This window comes from Sinocyclocheilus anshuiensis, unplaced genomic scaffold (genome assembly GCF_001515605.1).
Source record: "Sinocyclocheilus anshuiensis isolate Anshui unplaced genomic scaffold, SAMN03320099.WGS_v1.1 scaffold2498, whole genome shotgun sequence".
Lineage (NCBI taxonomy): Eukaryota > Metazoa > Chordata > Actinopteri > Cypriniformes > Cyprinidae > Sinocyclocheilus > Sinocyclocheilus anshuiensis.
Genome location: NW_015558686.1, coordinates 89832 through 111071, shown reverse-complemented (window position 1 = coordinate 111071; position 21240 = coordinate 89832). Strand labels below are relative to the sequence as shown.

At 41.8% G+C, this 21240-nt stretch overlaps 1 protein-coding gene across 1 annotated transcript; it reads right to left on the bottom strand.

Annotated features, from left to right (window-relative positions):
- Nucleotides 1-9475: 9475 nt before the first annotated feature.
- LOC107681342 (gastrula zinc finger protein XlCGF8.2DB-like) lies at nt 9476-14404 on the bottom strand. Its single transcript, XM_016477620.1, has 2 exons — nt 14328-14404; nt 9476-10476 (listed from the first exon to the last, which is right to left on the bottom strand). The coding sequence occupies exons 1-2, from the start codon at nt 14344-14346 to the stop codon at nt 9677-9679; spliced, it is 819 nt and encodes a 272-aa protein (XP_016333106.1). The 5' UTR covers nt 14347-14404; the 3' UTR covers nt 9476-9676.
- Between the last annotated feature and the right edge of the window lie 6836 nt (nt 14405-21240).

Here is a 21240-nt window from a genome sequence, read left to right as displayed (position 1 = left end):
TTACTCGCGGGATGTTTTTCGCGTCACTCGCGCTATGTTTTTATTTGCACGAGTGAGGCGAAAAACATCCCGCGAGTAACCAACCATGGTGAGGATAAATACGATCGCTGCTTTGTACCTGTTGTGGAAGTCTCGCTCGAGTTGAAATTTTTTAACTTGCGCAAAAGACGCGAGCGATTGAGGCGAATATCTCGCATTCGCGGCAAACACTTCTGCAAGTCATACTTTCGCAAGGTTGGTCTGGACCAGTCTTAGCTATACCTTATCACTGTTGACAGTTCACAGTTCTTTACAGTACATCTCAGTCGAAAATAATTCTCAAGTAATACACCCAGTGTTCAATTAAGCTGCAACTCTTTAAAAAAATAAAAATAAAAGAGACACCTGACGGAGCTACCCCCTCAGCCCCGAAATTCAGCTGCTGGTGGCTCTCCTGTTTCTCTTTTTTTTTTCTCTGCCATAGTAGCTGTTGATTATATGTTTCCCGTGTTGTGCTTTTATTGAGTAGCTCATCCAGTAACATAAATTAGTGATTTACACCAGCCCTGGTTGTGGAGTAAATGAGTACTATTACCTGAATGTTTTTTTGTCGGACTTGTGTGGGCCCAAGGTGGTTGCATGTCCCCACTCCCTGCCTCTATAATTTACCATGAAATATTATGATTAAAATCCTTCTGAATTTTTTTTTTTTTTGAATTCATGTGTGACTTTATATCCAATCAATTATTTCCTTTTTTTCAAAAGAAACAAAAATCCATAACATTTTTGATAAAATACACATTTAGGTTTACACTTGTTGAAAAAAGATAAAAAATTAAGTTTAATTTTTAAAAGTTACAAAAGCAAATGTTACCCATTTGGTGGAATGTCCCGGACAGTAAATGAAGCGGGAAGCTGAACGAGCCGGGACTCGAACTCGTGTCGCCCGCAACGCAAACGCCCGATCCTCCTTGTTTCTCCCGTTAGAGCTGCGCGGCCTTCTGTACAACTACATGACTAGCATCCGCTTTCCGCTGTTTTTAACTATTCAAAACGGCTCGTTTTGCTCCTGGATATTGCGAACTGGTGTTTCTCATCATATTATTTTAATGTATTGTCTTAATCATAGACACACTGGTTTGTAGCTCAAACAGTTTTACCGTTTACTGCACTTTGTTATTCTTCCCGTTATTCCCTACATCTGCTGATGAACCGGAAGTCTCGCACATTCACAGAAAACAGCTTACTCTGAAAAATAAGGTGGATAGGATCATAGTTGCGGCATTTCTTCAGTTGTTTTGAAATGAAAATATATCACAGATATACTTTCAGAATATACTTTTCTGACCTCAAGAACCACTGGGTTGTGTAATTTATAAAAAAAGAGGACACTGATAATAGCTTATGTTTTGTGCTCGGTTTTTATGAGTTGATGAATGACCTTTCAAAAACCTAAGTGTTGTCCTCTTAACATCATTTTTACATGATGTATGAAGTAAATGACGAAACATAAAAACACATATGCAAACTTTTTTCTTTCATATTTTTTCTAAAGGTAAAAAAAAAAAAAACCTGTTGCACGACGGGTCTAAGCTAAACATTTTCCAAAAATTGCAAGCTTCTCTGAATAATGTGCAGTCGCATAATCACACAATCCTGGAGGGACTGTATATAGTCTCCAACTTCCCCAAACAGTTTGAGCACATGACAGGAAGTAAGTGCGCAAGACTGTCCCAGGCAGGAAAAATCTCTTAAGCGCAGTTCCCTTAAAGGGATAGTTCACCCTGAAATGAAAATGTTATCATAAATCTGTAATCTATAACAGCAAAGCTTTTCTCTTAAGATATGCTGTTCTTGTTGCCATTATGTGTTGATGCTGTTTTTCTTGTTTTTAGCAAGAATATAAATACTCTTAAATAATCACCTTTTACTTAAGCTTTGTTACAGCAGCTAAAAGTCCAATATCCATAAAGATACTCAATGTTTGATGTGCTGCTTTATATTTTTTGAAAGCTGTGCTACTTTTTTTCAGGACTCTTTGATTAATATATATATATATATATATATATATATATATATATATATAAACTGCATTTATTCAAAATAGACGTCATTTGTAATAATATACACTACTGTTCATATGTTTGGGGAACCATTACTCGACCCCTTGGATTCAGATGTTTATATTTATATAAAATGTGAAAAAAACCAGATATAAAACCAGAAGTGTTGTCTATGATTTTTTTAAAAGGATGATAATATATGGCTACATTTACAGTAGAAATAAAGAATGGACATATTAATGTCCATTGGAACATAATTAAAGGCTGAAAGGATTAATACCATAATCACTGTCATAGAGTAACATAACACTGTTTCTGTTGTGATTATTCACTTTTAATGGCTAAAAAAATACATTAAAAGTGAGGACCCTCTACACAAGCTGCAGACTCTCTTCTCATATCTTCTCATCTTCATTCCCACCAAGTCATTCAACTCTTCCTCTCTCCTTCCGGCTTCTTCCTCTTCTCTCTCTCTTCAAACCCTTTCTTTTCTCTGTTGTGTCTCTCTTTCCTCCAGCTCTCTCAAGAAGGCCAAAACCTCACTCTCTCCTGAGAAATTTCATTACAGGCTACAGGCAACATGATTACATTAAAGAGACATCTAGATGAGGAGTTTACACTGACCATGCTGGAAATTGTCAAAAAGTAGCAGCTGTTTCCTGTATTCTATCTCTCAGACAGATCATAAAAGAGCAGAAGGGCTTATTTGGATCTCTTGAATCACGTTTTATACCATATAACAGAAAATATTAATATTTAGATAATAGTTAAACCTATTATTGTCACAGTTATGGACTGCTTGTGTTTTCTCCCTCTGTGCCCATATTTGGTTATGTTCCTGTTCTCGTTTTGTCATTATTAGTTGATCCTCCTCACCTGTCTGTCACTCGTTAGCACCCCTATATAAGTTGTATTCAGTTCAGTGTTTCTTTGTCTGGTCTCGTCGAAGTTACCCACGTGTGTGTGTGTGTGTGTGTGTGTGTGTGTATACACCTAACGGAAGCAAGCCGTTTTCTGTGTGTGTGTGAGAGAGAGAGAGAGAGAGAGAAAGATTGAGTGAGTGTGAGAGAAGATGGTTTACCTTTATCTTCTTTGTCTTCGTGCGTTTCTCCTACACCACACCGTGACAGAAGACCGGACCTACAAAAAGTGTAGTGGCATGTTTCCCCTAATTTATTTTCTGTTTTGAAAAGTTTACCCTGTTTGGATAAACTTGGGTAAACTTGATAAAAAAGTTTGGACCCTGTTGTCCTCATCCTCCATGCTCACCACATGAGAGCAGTTGTCCGGGGATGGTCCTTGGGAGAGCTTCGCTGTCTTCATGGAGTGGGTGCTGGTGGCGGTGGACATCACAGACGAACACACCAGCCCCACTCCAGACCCAGAGCCCAGCCCACCATCACCCCGCTGCGTGGAGCCAAAGCCGGAGCCCACCGCTGACGGAGAGCCGGAGCCTGCCGCGACCGAGCCATCGCCAGAGAGAGCGACAGAGCTGAGGATCACCCCGGAGCCCGAGACTGTGAAGTCAGACCAGGTGCGAGAGTCGGCAACTGAGCACGCGATGGTGGATTATGCTAAGGAGCGCGAGGGCTTGGAAGAAAGCTGCACCACCGCTGAGGGTGAGCTGAGGCAGGACTCGGGAGATTTAATTGATTTTTTTTCTGAGTTACCCAGTCTTCCGTCATCATCTTCCTGTCCTGATTCGGCCATAGAGGCCATGAATGAACTGTCTTATCTGCCCTGAACTATCTGCCAGTGCGATAACGACCACGGAGGTCGTTCCCCTGTCGCTTGCACTCATGGTACTGGTAGTAGCCTCGTGGTGTGTGTGGGCAGCACACACCGTTCCTAAGCCACCTGAGCATCCTGAACTCCCGCCCACCCTCCCTTTCCTGCCTCTTCCTGTCATCCCTGCTGTTTCAGCTCCGCCACCGTTGGCTCCTGTCAGCCCCTCTGCTCACCCTCAGCCCACCATCTGTGTGCTGGATTTGCCGCGGGTCTGCCAGTCTTCATCAGCGTCATGGCTGGAGGATCCCCTGTCTCCGCCTCCAGCCTCTGAGTCCTGGACTCCACCTCGGCCCTTCGACCCAGCAGCTCCACCATGGCTCCTAGCTCCCCCGTCTCTGCCGTGGCCTGTAAGTCCACCAGCTCTGCCGGGCTCCATCGTCCCTCCGGCTCCACCTCAGTCCTCCGCCTCGGTCGCCGGTGCCATCTGCTCCACCTTGGCCCTCCGGATCCTCCCCGTCGCCCTGGCTCATCGGCTCTCTGTCTCCTCCTCGGGCTCCTCCTCCACCTGCTCCGCCGCCGTCGGTCGGCCCCCTGGAGTCGTCAGCCCTTCCTCCACCATAGCTCCTCCCTCCATCGGCTCCACCGTGGGCCGCCATCATGGCTGCTGCCTGGGTCTGGGTCTCCTGCTCCAGGTCCCTTCTGTCTTCTCCCTGGCTCCTTCCTCCATCTGGTCCGCCCTGGTTCCTACTGTTTCCTCCCTGGCTCATTCTTCCATCTCCACCCTGGACTCTGTTCCTGCCAGCCCTTTTACATCCCACTTCCACTCCTAAGTCCCCCTCCGTCCCACCCTTTTTCCCACGGCGCGAGGTTGCGCCTTCCGGGAGGGGGGCGAAATGTCACACCCCCATTGGACTGGTTGTTGTGCTTTCTCCCTCTTGTGCCCATATTTGGTTTGGTTCCTGTTGTCATTATTCGTTAATCACCTTCATTGTGTTCACCTGTCTGCACCTTTTTATCTGCCCTATTTTAGTTCCTGTCCATTGAGTTAGTTTGTCGGTTATTGCTTATGTCTCCCTGTGTGTGTGTGTGTGTTGGACTTCATCTTTGGATTATATTAAATGGATTATTCTCTTCAACCTTCATCGTCGTGAGCCTTTTGTGTGTGCACAGCACAGAAACCGTGACAATTCTACATATACTTACATTACATAAGACTATATACGTGTGTGTGTGTATACATATATACCTTTTCATATGTTCTGGTCTTATTTAATGCTGCTTTATACTGATAACCAAGCATGTAATTATACGCCTTCAGGCTTGTATTATTTTTACAATGAAAGAGACAAGCAAAACGAAACAGATCAGAGACATATATCTTTATTATTAACCAACTACCCCATATTATAATTAAAACAACCTGTTGCTTGGTAAACTATATATGTATTGTACATAAAATACATTACGCATACTATTTTTGACTTTTATTTATGAATATTAATTTGTTCATTCATTATGAATGTAAGAAAGTCTTCACTAAACCTTGTTCATTTTTAAGTGTTACCTCTGTTAAAATAAATATAACTCAATTATATATATATATATATGTAGATGTTTCAGCAAAAGAAAAGGCTGAATCTTTGTATGAATAATTAGCCATTTGTATTAGTTAAATAACAACAAAGCTCAAGTGTATTTAATTGGCTTAAATCTAATTCTATGTAATGAAATTACATTTTCTCTCAGACTCTCTTCAGGGGAATCAGAGGTGTGTTGCTGTTATTCGCCTTGCTTGAGTTTATCATCTCCATCTGTCTGTCAGCATTTGCCTGTAAATCCAACACCTGCTGTGGTCCTCCTCAGGTGAGTAATGCACAAAATCAGGGGTTCCCAAACTGTTTTATTATATATATATATATATATATATATATGTATAGCTCCATTTAAAAAGGTAAAATCTAAAGCTGTATCTCAGCCCTGGATTAACACATAGAGAGTCGGTCAATCAGACAAAAATGGAGACAAGCGGAGAGGAAATGGAAAAAAGATAAGCTCCAAGTCTCGTATGAGATTCTTAGAGAGTGTATGGTAACTTATCAACAGTTTATTAAATCGGCCAAGGCGCAGTATTTTTCTGACTTAATCTCAAAGAACCACAGCCCCCCTCCGCATTGTCATGGACTTCTTTTGTTGTGTTTTCTTTTAGTTTCTGTCGTCCTTTGATTAGTTCATTCTGTTCACCTGTGTTTGATTAGTTATCATCCTCACCTGTTTGTCCCTCGTTATCTCACCCTACTTAAGCTCCCCTTTTGCGATCAGTTAGCTGCCGGTTATTAGTTGTGTATGCTGCTTGTGTTACCCTGTGTTTTGTATGAATCTTCATCACCTTGGATTACTATTAAATGTTATTTGGATTACCTTTGTCTTTGGAGTTGAGTTAACTCAAACAAGGAGTTAAGCGGCGTGTTTTCCCCCATTTGTTTTTCGTATTTGAAAGTCTTTTATTTTTTTGTTATGGATCACCCCAACTTCCTCCTCCTCCTGCTGGAGCAGGAGGAACTTTCCCTTGAGGACCACATTGGATTATTCCTGGACATTTCCCACAGAACCAGCTAACGGGACGACGCGCTCTGCTCGTTCTACATTGTGAGCCTCAACACCGCGTTCAGAGCACAGTTGTCCGGGGAAGGCACTCGAGGGAGCTTCGCCGCATTGTGGAGTGGGTGCTGGTGAGCAACGGATCCCCGTTCACTGTTGGCCACGCTGATGAGGAACTCACCAACCCCACTCCGGACCCAGAGCCCAACCAACCATCACCCCGCTGCGTAGAGCTTTTGCTAGAGCCCGCCGCGACCGAGCCATCGCCAGAGAGGGCGACAGAGCTGAGGATTGCCCCGGAGCCTCATGGATCGTCTGACCAGGTGCGAGAGCCGGCAACAACGCATGCGACGGTGGATGTAACAGTGGAGAGTGAGGGCACAGAGGAAAGCCCCGCCCACTGTACCACCGCTGAGGTCTGCCAGTCTCCATCGGCGTCATGGCTGGAGGATCTCTTATCTCCGCCTCCAGCCTCTGAGTCCTGGACTCCACCTCGGCCCATCGACCCAGCGGCTCCTAGCTCCCTCCTCTCAGCCGTGGCCCATCAGTCCACAAGCTCCGCCAGTCTTCCCCATCCATCCGGCTCCGTTTTGGTCAGTCGTTTACCCGCCATCGCCTCAGGACTCCACTCCTCCGGCTGCGCCTTGTCGATCCGTCCCACTGGCTCCGTTGGGCTCATCTCTCCCTCCATCTCCACCTTGGTCCTCTGTCGCTTCGGCTCCACCACGGCCTTCCGGATCCCCACCTACGCCGGATCCCCACCTACGCCTCGGTCGCCTGAGCCATCAAAAAAAAAGATTTCTTTATGCTTTTTACCCGCCAGCTTTGTGGTTTCATCGATGGCATATTACTAGGCCTAATTAGTTTTGTAATGCTTAATACGTTTATAATAATTAAAATTATATTATAAATATTAAAATACTGACAACAAAAAATCAACACATATTACACATGCAAATATAACACATGTATTTTATGTATTTATTATTTTTAGTATCTTGAAACTCTCCCGAGCAGCGTTTTGCGCTCAGATAAGATGGCAATGGTCGTAGGGCGCCCTCAGTAGGCGGTGTATCTTCTCAGTAATCTTCAAGATACAGTACAATCTTTATATTTATAATGAACTGTCACCTTAAAAATGGTGCTTACGAGCCGTAGCTACAGCAAATGTTGTCATTATGTCTTCCATATCCAAAGAACATCTCAACTCAACCCAACCTTTATTTATAAAGCATTCTCAAAACCATTAACAAAACCATTCAAATGGACCAAAGTGCTGTCCATAAATAATAAATACTAAAATTCATGCAAACATAAAATGACGAGATATAACATCAAGAAAAAACATACAGTGTTTCTCAGTTACTAATCTCAGTTACGTTATGTAACCATCGTTCCTTGAAAGAGGGAACAGAGATGTTATGTCGGCACTGACGTTAGGGGTCTCCCTAAGATGTCTGCTAGAGAGGAGGCAACACTTTGAGTGGAGTGAGCTCTCACCCCCAAGGGGCATGGCTCGCCTTTTATCTGCTACCCCAAGGTGATGGCATGCACTAGCCAGTGGACCAACCTCTGTTTGTAGACAGGCTTTCCCTTCTGCTGACCTCCAAAGCAGACGAAGAGCTGGTCAGAGCGTCTAAAGCTCTGGGTGCGTTCCACGTAAATGCGCAAAGTGCGAACGGGGCGCAGCAACATAAGATCTGCCTCCTCCCAGGCAGTGCTTGCAGGTTCACTACCCGGGACCAGGTAGTGAACCTGCAAGCACTAGGGAGTAGTGGGAACTTTCGGCAAATAACCAGGCCAGGGTCTCAGGGTAGCATGAGAGTCAGCCAGCCCAAATTCAAGGCACAAATCGATGACCGAAAATGCCTGCAGGTCCCCAATCCTCTTGATAGACGTGAGCGCAACCAGGAGCAGTCTTAAATGACAGAAACTTAACTGAGTTAAGCAGCTCAAAGGGAGCTCTCCGTAGTCCTGCAAGGACCACATAGAGATCCCAAGGGGCAGAGGAGGTGCGATCTTGGAGAATTTAATCTCCTCGCGCCTCTCAGGAACCTGATGATTAGGTCGTGCTTCCTTTAGAATCTTCCATCCACTGCATCATGATGCGTCGCAATGGCGGCGACATACACTTTCAAAGAAGGTCCTTCCTCAGGGGAGATTCTCCAGGATGGGGCTGTCGCAAGGAGCTTGAGAACGGAGAACCAGGTTGGGGTGGGCCAATATGGCGCAACCAAGCAGGACCTGCTCCTTGTCCTCCCTGATCTTGCACAAAGTTTGTGCAAGGAGGCTCACTGAGGGAAATGCACACTTGTGCAAACACTGGGGCTAGCTGTAAGTCAGTGCATCCATGCCAAGGGGGGCCACGGTCAGGGAATAGAACAGCTGGCATTGGGAGGATTCCTGGGAGGCGAACAGGTCCACCTTGGCTCCCGAATTGACTCCAAATGAGCTGAACCACCTGGAGATGGAGTCTCCATTCTCCCAGAAGGGTAAGCTGTCGTGAAAGCGCATCAGCTGCGTCTGACTCCAAAGGAGGAGATGGCAGGCGAGTTGCGACATGTGATGAGAGTGTACCCCCCCCTTAATGGTTGACATATGCAACTGTCACAGTGTTATCCATGTGGACGAGCACATGCTTGCCTTGCAGCAGTGGACGATACCAGCGAAAAGCAAACAGTACTGCTAGCAACTCAAGGCATTTGATATGCAACTGCAGTCGTGGTCCCGTCCAGGAGCCCGAGGCTGCGTGCCCGTTGCATACAGCGCCCCAGCCCATCCTGGAGGCATCTGTTGTGACAACAACACGCCTCGACACTTGCTCCAAGAAAGTCTGGTGTCAGATTGGTGTGATAGCCACAAGATGTGTGCCTCACCACCATACTCATCTGGGGACTTGATTCTGAACCCAATGCTGAAGCGGTCTCATATGCAACAACCTGAGCAGCATTACTGCCACCGAGGATGCCAACACCAGCAGTGCCATTTTATTAACATATGTTAATATCACACTAACACGGTTGTGTCTTAGGAAATATAACATTGCTGTGTACGGATCAAATTATTTAAATGCAGTGATGGCACACTTCTCTCCAGTTATTACATGATTCTTAATCCTAAAATGGTTTTTATTTTGAAAGGGTGTTTATTGTCAATACTTGGATCAGGTGAGTTTGTTTGTACATTCTTTGTTTAGCTCACAGGCAACATTTAAAAACTACATGGCAATCTAGTTCACATATTTTGAAAAGGCCTGAAGGTAGGTAAATTTACAGAAAATTAACATTTTTTGGTGACATCTAAAACAGTTACCTCCTAAAGTGAATCTTCATGTGTTCATTAAGGGTTACTTTACGTCTGAAACATTTTCCACACTGATCACAGGTGAACGGCTTCTGTCCAGTATGAATGTCCATGTGAGTCTTAAGATTTCCTTTCTGTGTAAAGCTCTTCCCACACAGTTTGCAGGTGTGAGGGTTTTCTCCAGTGTGAACTCTCATGTGGGAATCAAGGGATGGTTTATATCTGAAACACTTTCCACACTGAGAGCATGCGTAAGGCTCCTCTCCCGTGTGAACTCTCATGTGAGTCTTGAAGCTTACTTTATGAGCGAAACGTCTTCCACACTGTTGACATATTAAACAATCCTCTCTTGAGTGAATCCTCATGTGGGAATCAAGGGTGTCTTTATGCGTGAAACTCTTTCCACACTGATCACATGTGAATGGCTTCTCTCCCGTGTGAATTATCATGTGTTTTTTAAGGTGTACCTTTTGAGTGAAACTGTTTCCACACTGTTGGCAGGTGAAACGCTTCTCTCCAGTGTGAATTATTATGTGGCTTTTAAGGTTCCCTTTTTGACTGAAACTCTTTCCACATTGTTGACAGGTGTAAGGTTTCTCTCCCGTGTGAATTCTCAGGTGGTCTTCAAGGTTTTGTTTTCGACTGAAACTCTTTCCACACTGATGGCAGGTGCAAAACCTGTAAGATTTTTTCTGGGCTCTCCTTATTGAGGAAGTCTTTTTGGATTTTTTTCCAGTTATGAAATCATGATGTTGCTCTTTTATGTCATTCAGTTCTTGATTCTCCTCTTTCAGTGGCATCAGGTCTACAGTGGAAAAAACAAATACACGTTATTCCCACACTATAAAAATTGACTGTAACATTGTTTCTTTTAATAGTATAGTACCATTTTAATTGAAAGCAATGTATTATGGGAAATTTTTGCCATTTCCTATGTACTGTAATATACTGTCAGTAGCATTGCATTTTGGGGTTTATTTAAAATCAATGGCAAAGAGCATGAATACAGAACATATACCGTAAACAGCAAAATCTCCATTGTTAAAGGGGTGGGTCATTGCGATTTTTAACGTTAGTTTGTGTGTAATGTTGCTGTTTGAGCATAAACAATATCTGCAAAGTTACGAAGCTGAAAGTTCAATGCAAAATTCTGGCAGTGTAATGCCTACAAATACGGCTGGTAGGGACTACAACGAGTTACTGCCCGGGTTCGTGACATCACAAACCCAGATAAACCCCGCCCTCGGGAAAAGGCAGCAAAGGGGGCGAGGCTATGCTTGCGCTGCTTTAGAGAAGAGGAAGAGAAAACTAAAGGTGCACGTAAAAATCTGTTTATATATGAATCGCGATTCTGTCTTCTAACGATTCTAATGGATTCACGCGTTTCAAAATCAATGTTCAAAAGCAGCGGTTCTCAATATTGTTCCTCGCGTTGCCCCTGCTCTTCAAACGCTCTGCATCTCTCTCTCATTCAGCTCAGCTCCGACAATGAACTGTTCCAATTATACACTTACTTTCACATAGCTATGAGAAGCATTAAACATGGACGCGCATGCGGTTGCTGTACTGTATTAAAGCTTTAATCAGGATAAAACCGTATATTAAAAGCTAACATAAGCAGTAGCATTTACAACAGCGTATCTAAAAGTATGAGACAACAACAAACAAAAAACATAGGCCTACCATTTAAATCTAGATTAAAGACACATCTCTTTGGCCAAGCATTCAAATAATGCATCTCATAATCTTGTACTGCAGTTGTATCTGATCAAATGCACAATATTATTTTATAGCTTGGGTTTAACAAATTAATTTTACTTGGATAGAACAGCAGCTATGCTAATCATGTCTCTATTTGTTTCTGTTTCTGCTGGGATTGACATCCCGTGGTAACTAGGATTTACACAAGCTTCAGTCTGGATCCAGAACACCTGAGAAGAGATGATGCCAACCCCTCAGAGGACCTCAGATGATGCCAACCCTGAAACAACATACAGAACTACCACATTTTGCTATAAGTTTGATTGCATCATATAATAACTGCTGTTAATAGTGTTCATCGTCTGTTTTATTACGTCTTAAATTGATTTTTCCGTACATTTCTGCCATATGTACATTAACTGACAGTCACCACTGATAAGCTACCACTAAATATTGTAGAAACTTAATTTGCTGTAAAGCTGCTTTGCAACGATTTGTATCATGAAAAGCGCTATACAAATAAACTTGAACTGAATTGGATTTCAGTGGTAGTTCATAGTTGTGGCAAGAGTGACGTATTGTGTCCGTTCCCTCCTTCAGGCAACGAGAGTTACATTCGTAACAGAGACATTCCCTTTCAGTCAGTCATGTTTAAGGTTACATTGATACAGACGTATTGTGGTCCCTATGGAAAGCACCACAACCATTGAACTATGTTACGAGATTTGGTAATGCAGGTGGTGGTAAGCGTAAACGTGGCTAGACAGATGCAGTCGCAAGCCGTAACCTTCCCAATGCTCTAAGTAAGCCATAATCCTTCGCACCTACTTAGAGGGGTTGAAAAGACTTTCTGAGGGGAAGGTCATTTGGTGTTCCTTCTTTATCTTTCCTTTTATTTATTTATTTTGTTTAATGAAAACTTTCTCAGTAACGACAACTTCATGTTGGGGAAGCTGCGGAGCCACATATTGAAAAGACTTTCTGAGGGGAAGGTCATTTGGTGTTCCTTCTTTATCTTTCCTTTTATTTATTTATTTATTTTGTTTAATGAAAACTTTCTCAGTAACGACAACTTCATGTTGGGGAAGCTGCGGAGCCACATCCTACCCATAGGGAAGTGATGCACATGTGGACTGACCTAGGGCAGTACTACATATGGAAGAACCACTGCGGTAGTTCCTAAACAGAGATGGAACAACTAACAATGCAAGGTCGGACAGAAAAAATTCTGTCAAGGGAAAGACACAGGTTTTCCAAAAGGGATGAATGGACCATGGGAAAATACACATACAGGATTACTCGAAGGGGATCTCATGTATTCAGCACCTAACCCAGTACAAGGGCTGACTGGACTGCCATGCAACATGAGTACTGAGCCTGGTGTCAGCTTGATCGACGCAGGGTGCTGGAGGAACTCAGCCAGGGTTCACCGCCTGGGGAACTCTCTTGAACAGCAGAAAAGGTCCTTCCTCAGGGGGATTCTCCAGCGAGGGGCTCACTGGGGGGAATCTGTACTTACACAGACCCCAAGTTCAGCTGTGTGCCAGTGCATCCGTGCTGAGGGGGGCCTCGGTCAGAGAATAAAACAGCTGACAATGGGAGGACTTTTAGGAGGCAAAAACTCAGCCAGGGTTCACCGCCTGGGGAACTCTCTTGAACAGCAGAAAAGGTCCTTCCTCAGGGGGATTCTCCAGGGAGGGGCTCACTGGGGGGAATCTGTACTTACACAGACCCCAAGTCCAGCTGTGTGCCAGTGCATCCGTGCTGAGGGGGGCCTCGGTCAGAGAATAAAACAGCTGACAATGGGAGGACTCTTAGGAGGCAAACGGGTCTACCTGAGCTTCCCCAAATCAATGCGATGTGAGCATACACCACCTTGATGGTTCTTGATGGTTGATGTATGCAACCATCACAGTGTTGTCTGTCCGAATGATGTGTTGTCTTGCACTGAAGCAGCAGCCGGAAATGGAGTAGGGCAAGCAGTACCACTAGTAACTTGAGGCAACTGATATGCCACTGCAGTTGAGGTCCTGTACAGGAGCCAGAGGCAGCGTGACTGTTACATACAGCGCCCCAGCCCAATCTGGAGGCATCTATTGTGACAACAACATGCCTCGACACTTGCTCTAAGAGCACTCCTGCCTGTAGAAACGCAAGGTCTGACCAAGGGCTAAATAAGCGGCAACAGATTGGCGTAATGCTCACCCAATGTGTGCCAACCTGTAAGTTCATCTGCTTCAAGAACATCAAGTCAAGTTGAGCTTTATTTTCATTCCGCTACATGTGGGGACATACAGTGGAACGAAATGTCATACCTCACAGGACCACGGTGCTACATAAATACAGACATACAACAATGGAGTAAAATGTTACCACCTCTCTGTGAGCAAATAAAATAAACCCAATCTAGATCTCTGGGGTGTCTCAATCAGCTCCCTAGTCCAGTAGTCAGCACACTAGTGAGGGAGTCAGTCAGAGAGAGAGTTAATGGCCTGATTAGCTCATAAACACTGAAAACTATCACTATTCATGAATGAAGGAACACAAAATACACAGACACTTAATACTTAGTTATGATTAATAATTTGTATGTTTTGAGAGTTTGCAAATTTGACATTGATTTTATACAGCGCTGATTCGAACGAGTCAACTGAATCATTTGGCGAGCGATTCAAGTGAGTCATTTGGCGAATCAACTGATTCGGCGTTTCAAAAGGCTCCGTTTCTCCATCACTACTCGCCACTGAACAGATTCGTGTTCATGATGAACTGGGAGCGAAATGATGAGACGCAGCTTTCCTGTTGCTAGCTTTACTCACACAAAATATCCTTCATGAATGTCGCATAAAGCGTTATGATATCACACTCAAGAATATTTCATCCGATTTATAGTTCTTGTAAAAGTTATACACGTCTGCATCGACTTAAACACTTTGAATGATTAAAAACACAAACCTTTCCTCAGCCGAATCATAACAGATGCAGGAGCGCGGCGCAGCCTGATGACGTCACAGCGGCAGACCAAAATAAAAGTCCTGTTCGCTCGCTAAAAGTGCATAGAAGTCCACACATAATAAAACACGTCAGCAGTGGATGTGTCTGTTTTGCACTCTTGATGTTTTAGAGTTTCACCCCTTCATTGCTGTGCAATTTTGTTCTGCATCGTGGGGGATTTGTAGATTGCAAACACATTTTTTTGCCATTTCCCATTCATTTCCTATGGTCGGTCATTTTTGAACGAAGACCATGAGTGGGACTATTTTTTTACGAGCACTTAGCTTTTTCGAATCATGCCCTCAATTTCTTTGTGTGTTCACATACCAAGTGCCATAAAAGTCACCAAGTTTCGTACCATTCCGATGAAGCTACGACTTTTAAATATTCAAAATGTAACATTCTTAGACCGCACAAGGAAACAGGAAACCTTTATTGTTAATGTTTTACAGTGTGACTCAACGGCACTGTTCAGATTGTTATGAAATGATAAATGGTAATGATTTCACCATTTTAGTGTGATTATTTCATATTTCGTACAGAAACCAGATGAAATGATTGTGACTCTGCAAAACTCTCCTGTCTTCCACTCTATTTGTTCATTAACTGGTCAGCCGGTTTCTGTATGTCCAGCATCCTAAGGGGGAATCCGCATTTATAACATGCCCCAGTTCAGCTTCATCCCCCCTGTTAATCGGTGGTTTTCTTCCTATTGTATGGTGAAAGTGTCCATTGGCTTTTATCCTGCGCTGCAGAGTAGATTTAGGGACATTCCATGCCCTGGCCAACAGTCTCAGCTGAGGGACCCAGCATCCTCAAATGTCTGCCTCTCACACACACACACATGTTGGGTTTCCATGTTTTATGGGGACTCTCCATAGGCGTAATGGTTTTTATACTGTACAAACTGTATTTTCTATTGCCCTACCCCTAAAACTACCCCTCACGGGAAACTACAGGCATTTTTAGAGTCTCAAACAACTTAATTCTGTATGATTTATAAGCTTGTTTCCTCATGGGGACCAAAAAAAGGACAGGGACTTTGGATATTGCCATCTTTTTGTCCTGTAACCTGAACCACAGACACACACACATCCACAAAGAGCCTTCAAACCACCATTGCCGAAGAATACAAATTTCCTATGACGCTAAGCAGCTGTAGTAGCAGTATTCTAATAATGCATAACAACACTAAAACCCTGTACATAACCATTTTTATCCCACAAACCATATTCCAACACATTTTTTCTGACTGAAGTACTGTCCCACATTAGGCTAATCATTCTGTCCCATTTTTCCGAAACCACATTTCCTAATTTGGGATGAAATTTGATAAAAAAAAATGAAATATATAGTTTATATATACAAAGTTACACAATTTTTAAAATTTCATTACCACATCATTACAAAAAGTAGCAGGATTGTTTTGTTTAAAATTGCCCACTTTAGGGCAATTTACCCTACATTGTTCTATAATGAACGCATCAGCATGACGCACATGCAACAGCGGCTATTACCCGAATTTATACTCCGGTTAAACATGCTGTTACAACATGAACAACTTTGAATACTAATACTAATCTCTCAATAATGTAAAGTTAACAACCAAACACATTTCACACAGGAAATCCACAAATGATAAGCAATTAACAACATTTAAGTGCTTCTTTGAGGAGCTGATAAAGACTCAATAAAGACTTAAGTTGGCTTGAAAAAGCCTAGCCAGAAAGTTTGAAAAAGCTTTACATATCAAACTACTTCAAACCTCAAGCTTTTAAAGTAGTTTTAAAGATTAAAGTTTGAATGTTTTAAAGGCAATACAGTCAAAAACAGATTGCTACGGTACCTGGGGTGGTTGCTAGGGTGTTGCTATGGCACTTGGGGTGGTTTCTAGGGCGGTTGCTAGTGTACTCAAGGTGGTTGCTAGGGTGTTTCTAGGGTACCTGGGGTGGTCGCTAAGGTGTTGCCAGGGTATCCAGGGTACTCAAGCCTCCGCCTTGTTGGCAGAGGCTATTTACACTAATTCTGCCCCCCAACGTATTGATTCTGATAGTCAATATTACAAAAGACAATCAAAAATCGTCAGCTCCAGTGGCGCAGATGGTAAAACGTGTGACGTACTCATTTTGACAAGATCGACCCAGGTTCGAATCCGCCTTTTGGCGAATTTTTTCCTCCCTTTTCAAATTTCAAATCACATCAGAAAAGCATTAGGTTTAGGGTAGGCGTAGGGAGGGCTTTTGTCCCAATAAAGTGGCATCCATTTAATAATTTGAATTAAAATTAAAATTTACACTCAATAAGTTATTATTGCATACTGTTTTGTAATGTACTACAATACTGAGGTGCAGATAATTGCCACTATTTGCAACAAGTAGTATTAATAGCAGAAAATCCTGCAATTTTAACATAGTGTAAATAGAATCTATAGCTATTTGCACTTAGTGTAAATAATATCACAAAAAAATGCTGCTATTTGCACTTAGTGTAAATAGCATCCATCGCTAAGAAAATATGCTATTTTCACTAAGTGTAAATAGCATCTATTGCTAAAAAAATATGCTATTTTCACTAAGTGTAAATAGCATCTATTAGAATCTATAGAATCTATAGCTATTTGCACTTAGTGTAAATAATATCACAAAAAAATGCTGCTATTTGCACTTAGTGTAAATAGCATCTATTGCTAAGAAAATATGCTATTTTCACTAAGTGTAAATAGCATCTATTGCTATTTACACAGTGTAAATAGCCGCTGACTTTTTACCATGTATAACGTTACAGTACGCGACTACAGGGCATGTACACAAATCACAAACTCGTGAAATGTACGTTTGCTAATCTTGCAACACACTTTGGCATCGCGGTCAATACTGTTAGATAATGTTCTCAAAAACCATATCCGTAATAAAAACAGTAAAGGCTGTTAAAAATGATTCGAATGGCAGATCAAAGGCTATTTTGTACTTGTGATCCGTTTTTATTTTCAACGGGTCTGGTTTCGACTAATGCAACTTGAAGGTAATAAACACACGATTGCAACAATATGATTTATGTTTATTAAAAAAAATAAAAATCCGTTTAGTTATTTCAACATCAAATTTGAAATGTAACGCAGGGAATTCTGGAAATGTCAATTTACAGTAATTCACTGTAAATTATATTATATATAGTCTTTTTCACTTCCAAAAACGGTATACTACCGTAAAATTAATGTCCAATACATGTAATGTCCAATACAGTTTTTCACCGTATATAGTAGGGGAATGTACCGTTAACCATTTAACAGGTTTTTACTGTAGCATTTTTACAGTCTTTTACCATTAAATGTGCGGACATTTTTTACAGTGTAGCGCAAGAGCACGGAGAGATTTGCAAGTGCAAAGGACACAGTTTGAGTGCGCACACGGGCACACTTTGAGCACGAGGAGAGATTCGCGATTGCAATGGACACGTTTTAAGTGCGCGCACACTCTCTGGGCGAGAGCAGCGCACATCTGAGAGCGCGCGTCCGGTTTAGTGCGAGAGCAAAGGAAATTCACGTGAGAGCGGAGAGATTTGCGCTCGCGCATCATAGCAATGTACTTTCAGTGCGCTCTCGACATTTGACAGTAAAATAACGCCATATTTTCAGAAATTGCGTACTGCACCTTTAAGTATGCTAATTCTTCCATCATGTCCAAGTGGATTATTAGAAATGGACTCTAGACTTTGTGCTACTTCATTTACACTAAAGATAATATTTAAGGAATTTACTCACCATAATTGATTTGGAGTTGCAACACTAAATTCGTCGACGGATTGTACGCCTTCTTCTGAACGACCGTCCAATAGGATCGATTTCTTGTAGACTCTGTCTGACACGCCACCTTTGAATGCGTAACCCACGTGACCTCAAGCTCCCATGAACATATCGTTCGCCTGCGTTTGTTGTAGACTGAAGAATTTCACCAACAACTCTGTTCAGGTTATCATTTGATAGTGTTGCATACATCAGTGGCTGAACACCCAGCTGCTGTCTGTGCCTGTACAGAGTCCGAGAGCTTACGCCTAAGCACATTGCAATGCTTTGCCAATTCATTCCCAGGGATACTAAATGAGAAATTTGCTCTCCTGAAATGCTGTATCGAGGTCTGCCTGGATGGCCAGTAATGACAGGTGGAGGAAACAGGACATAATTGTTCTCAGACACAACTCTTTGTCTGGATTCATAAGCAGTCCGCACTAAATGAAGACTCCAAGGACTCCAATGTTGTTACTGCTGCTCTATTTCTTGAATCCTCAACAAATCTTGAGACTGACAGAAATCCACATAGGGTTTGAATGTGATCACAAAGTTCTCTATGCATCCTATCATGCACAAAATAATCGGCTTCTCTTTGCATTTGTTCAATACATTCCAGCACATTGTTAAAAAATTGTCTGATGTCATGTTCATTGCTACTTACTCCCAAAAGTAAAAACTGTACTTGAAAAGAAAACAGGAAGACTTTGAATAGCATCATTGTAAAATTGTGAGGAAGAGCTGAGCTGATTTTTGTCCTGTTCAGAAAATACAAACATCTGTAAAACAAGATATATTTACCTGAAACGCAAATGTAAAATGGAGTCTTGAAAAAACGAACAAAATTAGGTGAGTTTGAATTCATTTGAATTTTCTGAGCTTTATTAGTAGATATTTCTATTACACATTTGATCTAATTTTGCATCTCCAGTAAATGCATCTTGATTTAAGAATCTGTAGATATTTGCAATGAAAAACAAGAAAAATTGTTGAGGAGGACAACACTTTTATTTAAAGCTATTTCTGTATTCTAGTGTTGGGAGCAGAGCGAATGGTTATTGCTCAGTTGATTGTTTTTTTAAAGATGGAAAGTCAGTAAAGCAAACTTTTTAATAATTATGTTGTCGTTGACAATATAGTATAGTAGAGCTCAACTAAAGTTGTATTCATTGGCAAAATGGTAATGTTAGTACAAGTTGTATTTGGAATGAAAAAGTATGCAATCTAATGTTAGATTCGGTGGAAATAACGCTAATAATGTTAAATCAGAACAAGTCAGGCTAATGGTACCAAACTTGACATATTGTTACTTAAGCCAGTGGTCACCAACCTTTTTAAGCCCAGGAGGTTTCATAACAGACAAGCATTTGTGGTTAAAAAGTATAGAAATGTTAATTTTTTAAAATTTAGTTTCACTAGATAAGAGCGTTATTCCTCGGCTGGGATCGCGTAGAGCTCTTTGAAGCGGCACTGAAACTCCAATTTGGACCTTCAACCCGTTGATCCCCATTGAAGTCCACTATATGGAGAAAAATCCTTTTCCTCAAAAACCTTCATTTCATTTCGCATTGTGAATGGAAATGGCATGAAATCGCAGAGGAATTTATTTTTACCATGTGTTTGTATGTTGTGTCACCAAATACAAGCACTATGTAAAAGAGGAAATCTTGAGCGGCACCACAACACCAATCACCTGAAATTTAAAGACAGCTACCTGCCAAAGAGTGCAATCCGTGCAAGGAAAGTGTGTTATATTAATTAGCGTGCATGCAATCTTTTAAAAACTCAGTATTTTTTATTCCACAGCAGTAAATGAGCCAAAGAACTCAACCGATCTCAAAACACAACTGAGGAAATGCTTGAAAACACTCCATGTCAAGCTTTAGAAGAGTTCAAGCAGTTTAGACATTAGCATTAGACAAGGACAAAGATGGCAAAAAATATAGCTGTCAGCATGGGTTGAAACAAAGATGGAAAACAAAAGGCTGAAAATCAAAATACCACTTCTTCAGAACATCAGGAAACAAACAAATTCTATAAACAAAACTAACGTTTATAAGAGATGAGCTCAGACAAAAACCGAACCAAACACAGGGCTATAAATACACAGGGAAACACTAGAGACTAAACGCGATAATTTACTAGACCATTCATGAGGGCAAATCGTAAACCATAGCAAACATGAACTAACACACACACACACACATATGTGGTTTACGGGGACTCTTCATAGGCGTAATGGTTTTTCTACAGTACAAACTGTATTTTCTGTCCCCTTACCCCAACCCTACACTTAAAAGGAAGTGTCCTCATAAACCATGTTTACGTTCATTATTCACATTTGTGTCCTCGTAAACAATGAAGGTTGTGTGTAAACAAGAGATTTCAAGTTGTAAGCAAGCGGGTGGAAAATCATGGATATGCGGAGTAATTACAGGGGTACCATTGGAGGTCACTATGATAGAACTGAAGAGGAATATAAAAGGAGGAAATGTAATTGAAGCAAAGCGATTGCAAAGGAATAGGGAAGGTAATAAGGAAGAAAGTCTTTCTGTAATGGTGCGATTTGAAAGTAGTGGAATGTTACCAAGTAAAGTGATTTGAGACTAAAGGGAGACATTTATATGCAATACAAAAGAAAGTGGGACAAGGTAGAAAAAGTGGGAGAAATGGGAGGGAGGAAAGTATAATTACAAGACTAAGAATGGGACATACAGGTTTGAATAAAACATTACATTTAATATCTAAACATCCAACGGGATTGTGTGAGAAATGTGGACAGAGTGAAACTGTAGAACATGTGATTATTAATTGTAAGGGTTATGATGAAGAAAGAGAAGTGCTAAGAGAAGAAGTATGGATGAATGAAGGAAAAGAGTTAACATTAAAGAATATATTAGACTCAGATATAGGAAATAGTACGATAAATGTGTTGTTTCAGTTTCTGAATAATACAGGTTTAATGGAGAGAATGTAGGATAAGTATAAATAGAGAGGTAGAAGATGCTGATATAGTGTGGGTAGAAGGGAAAGTATATCTAACGGGTAAATAAGGATATAGTGGGATATTGGGATTTAAAGGGAATTGGG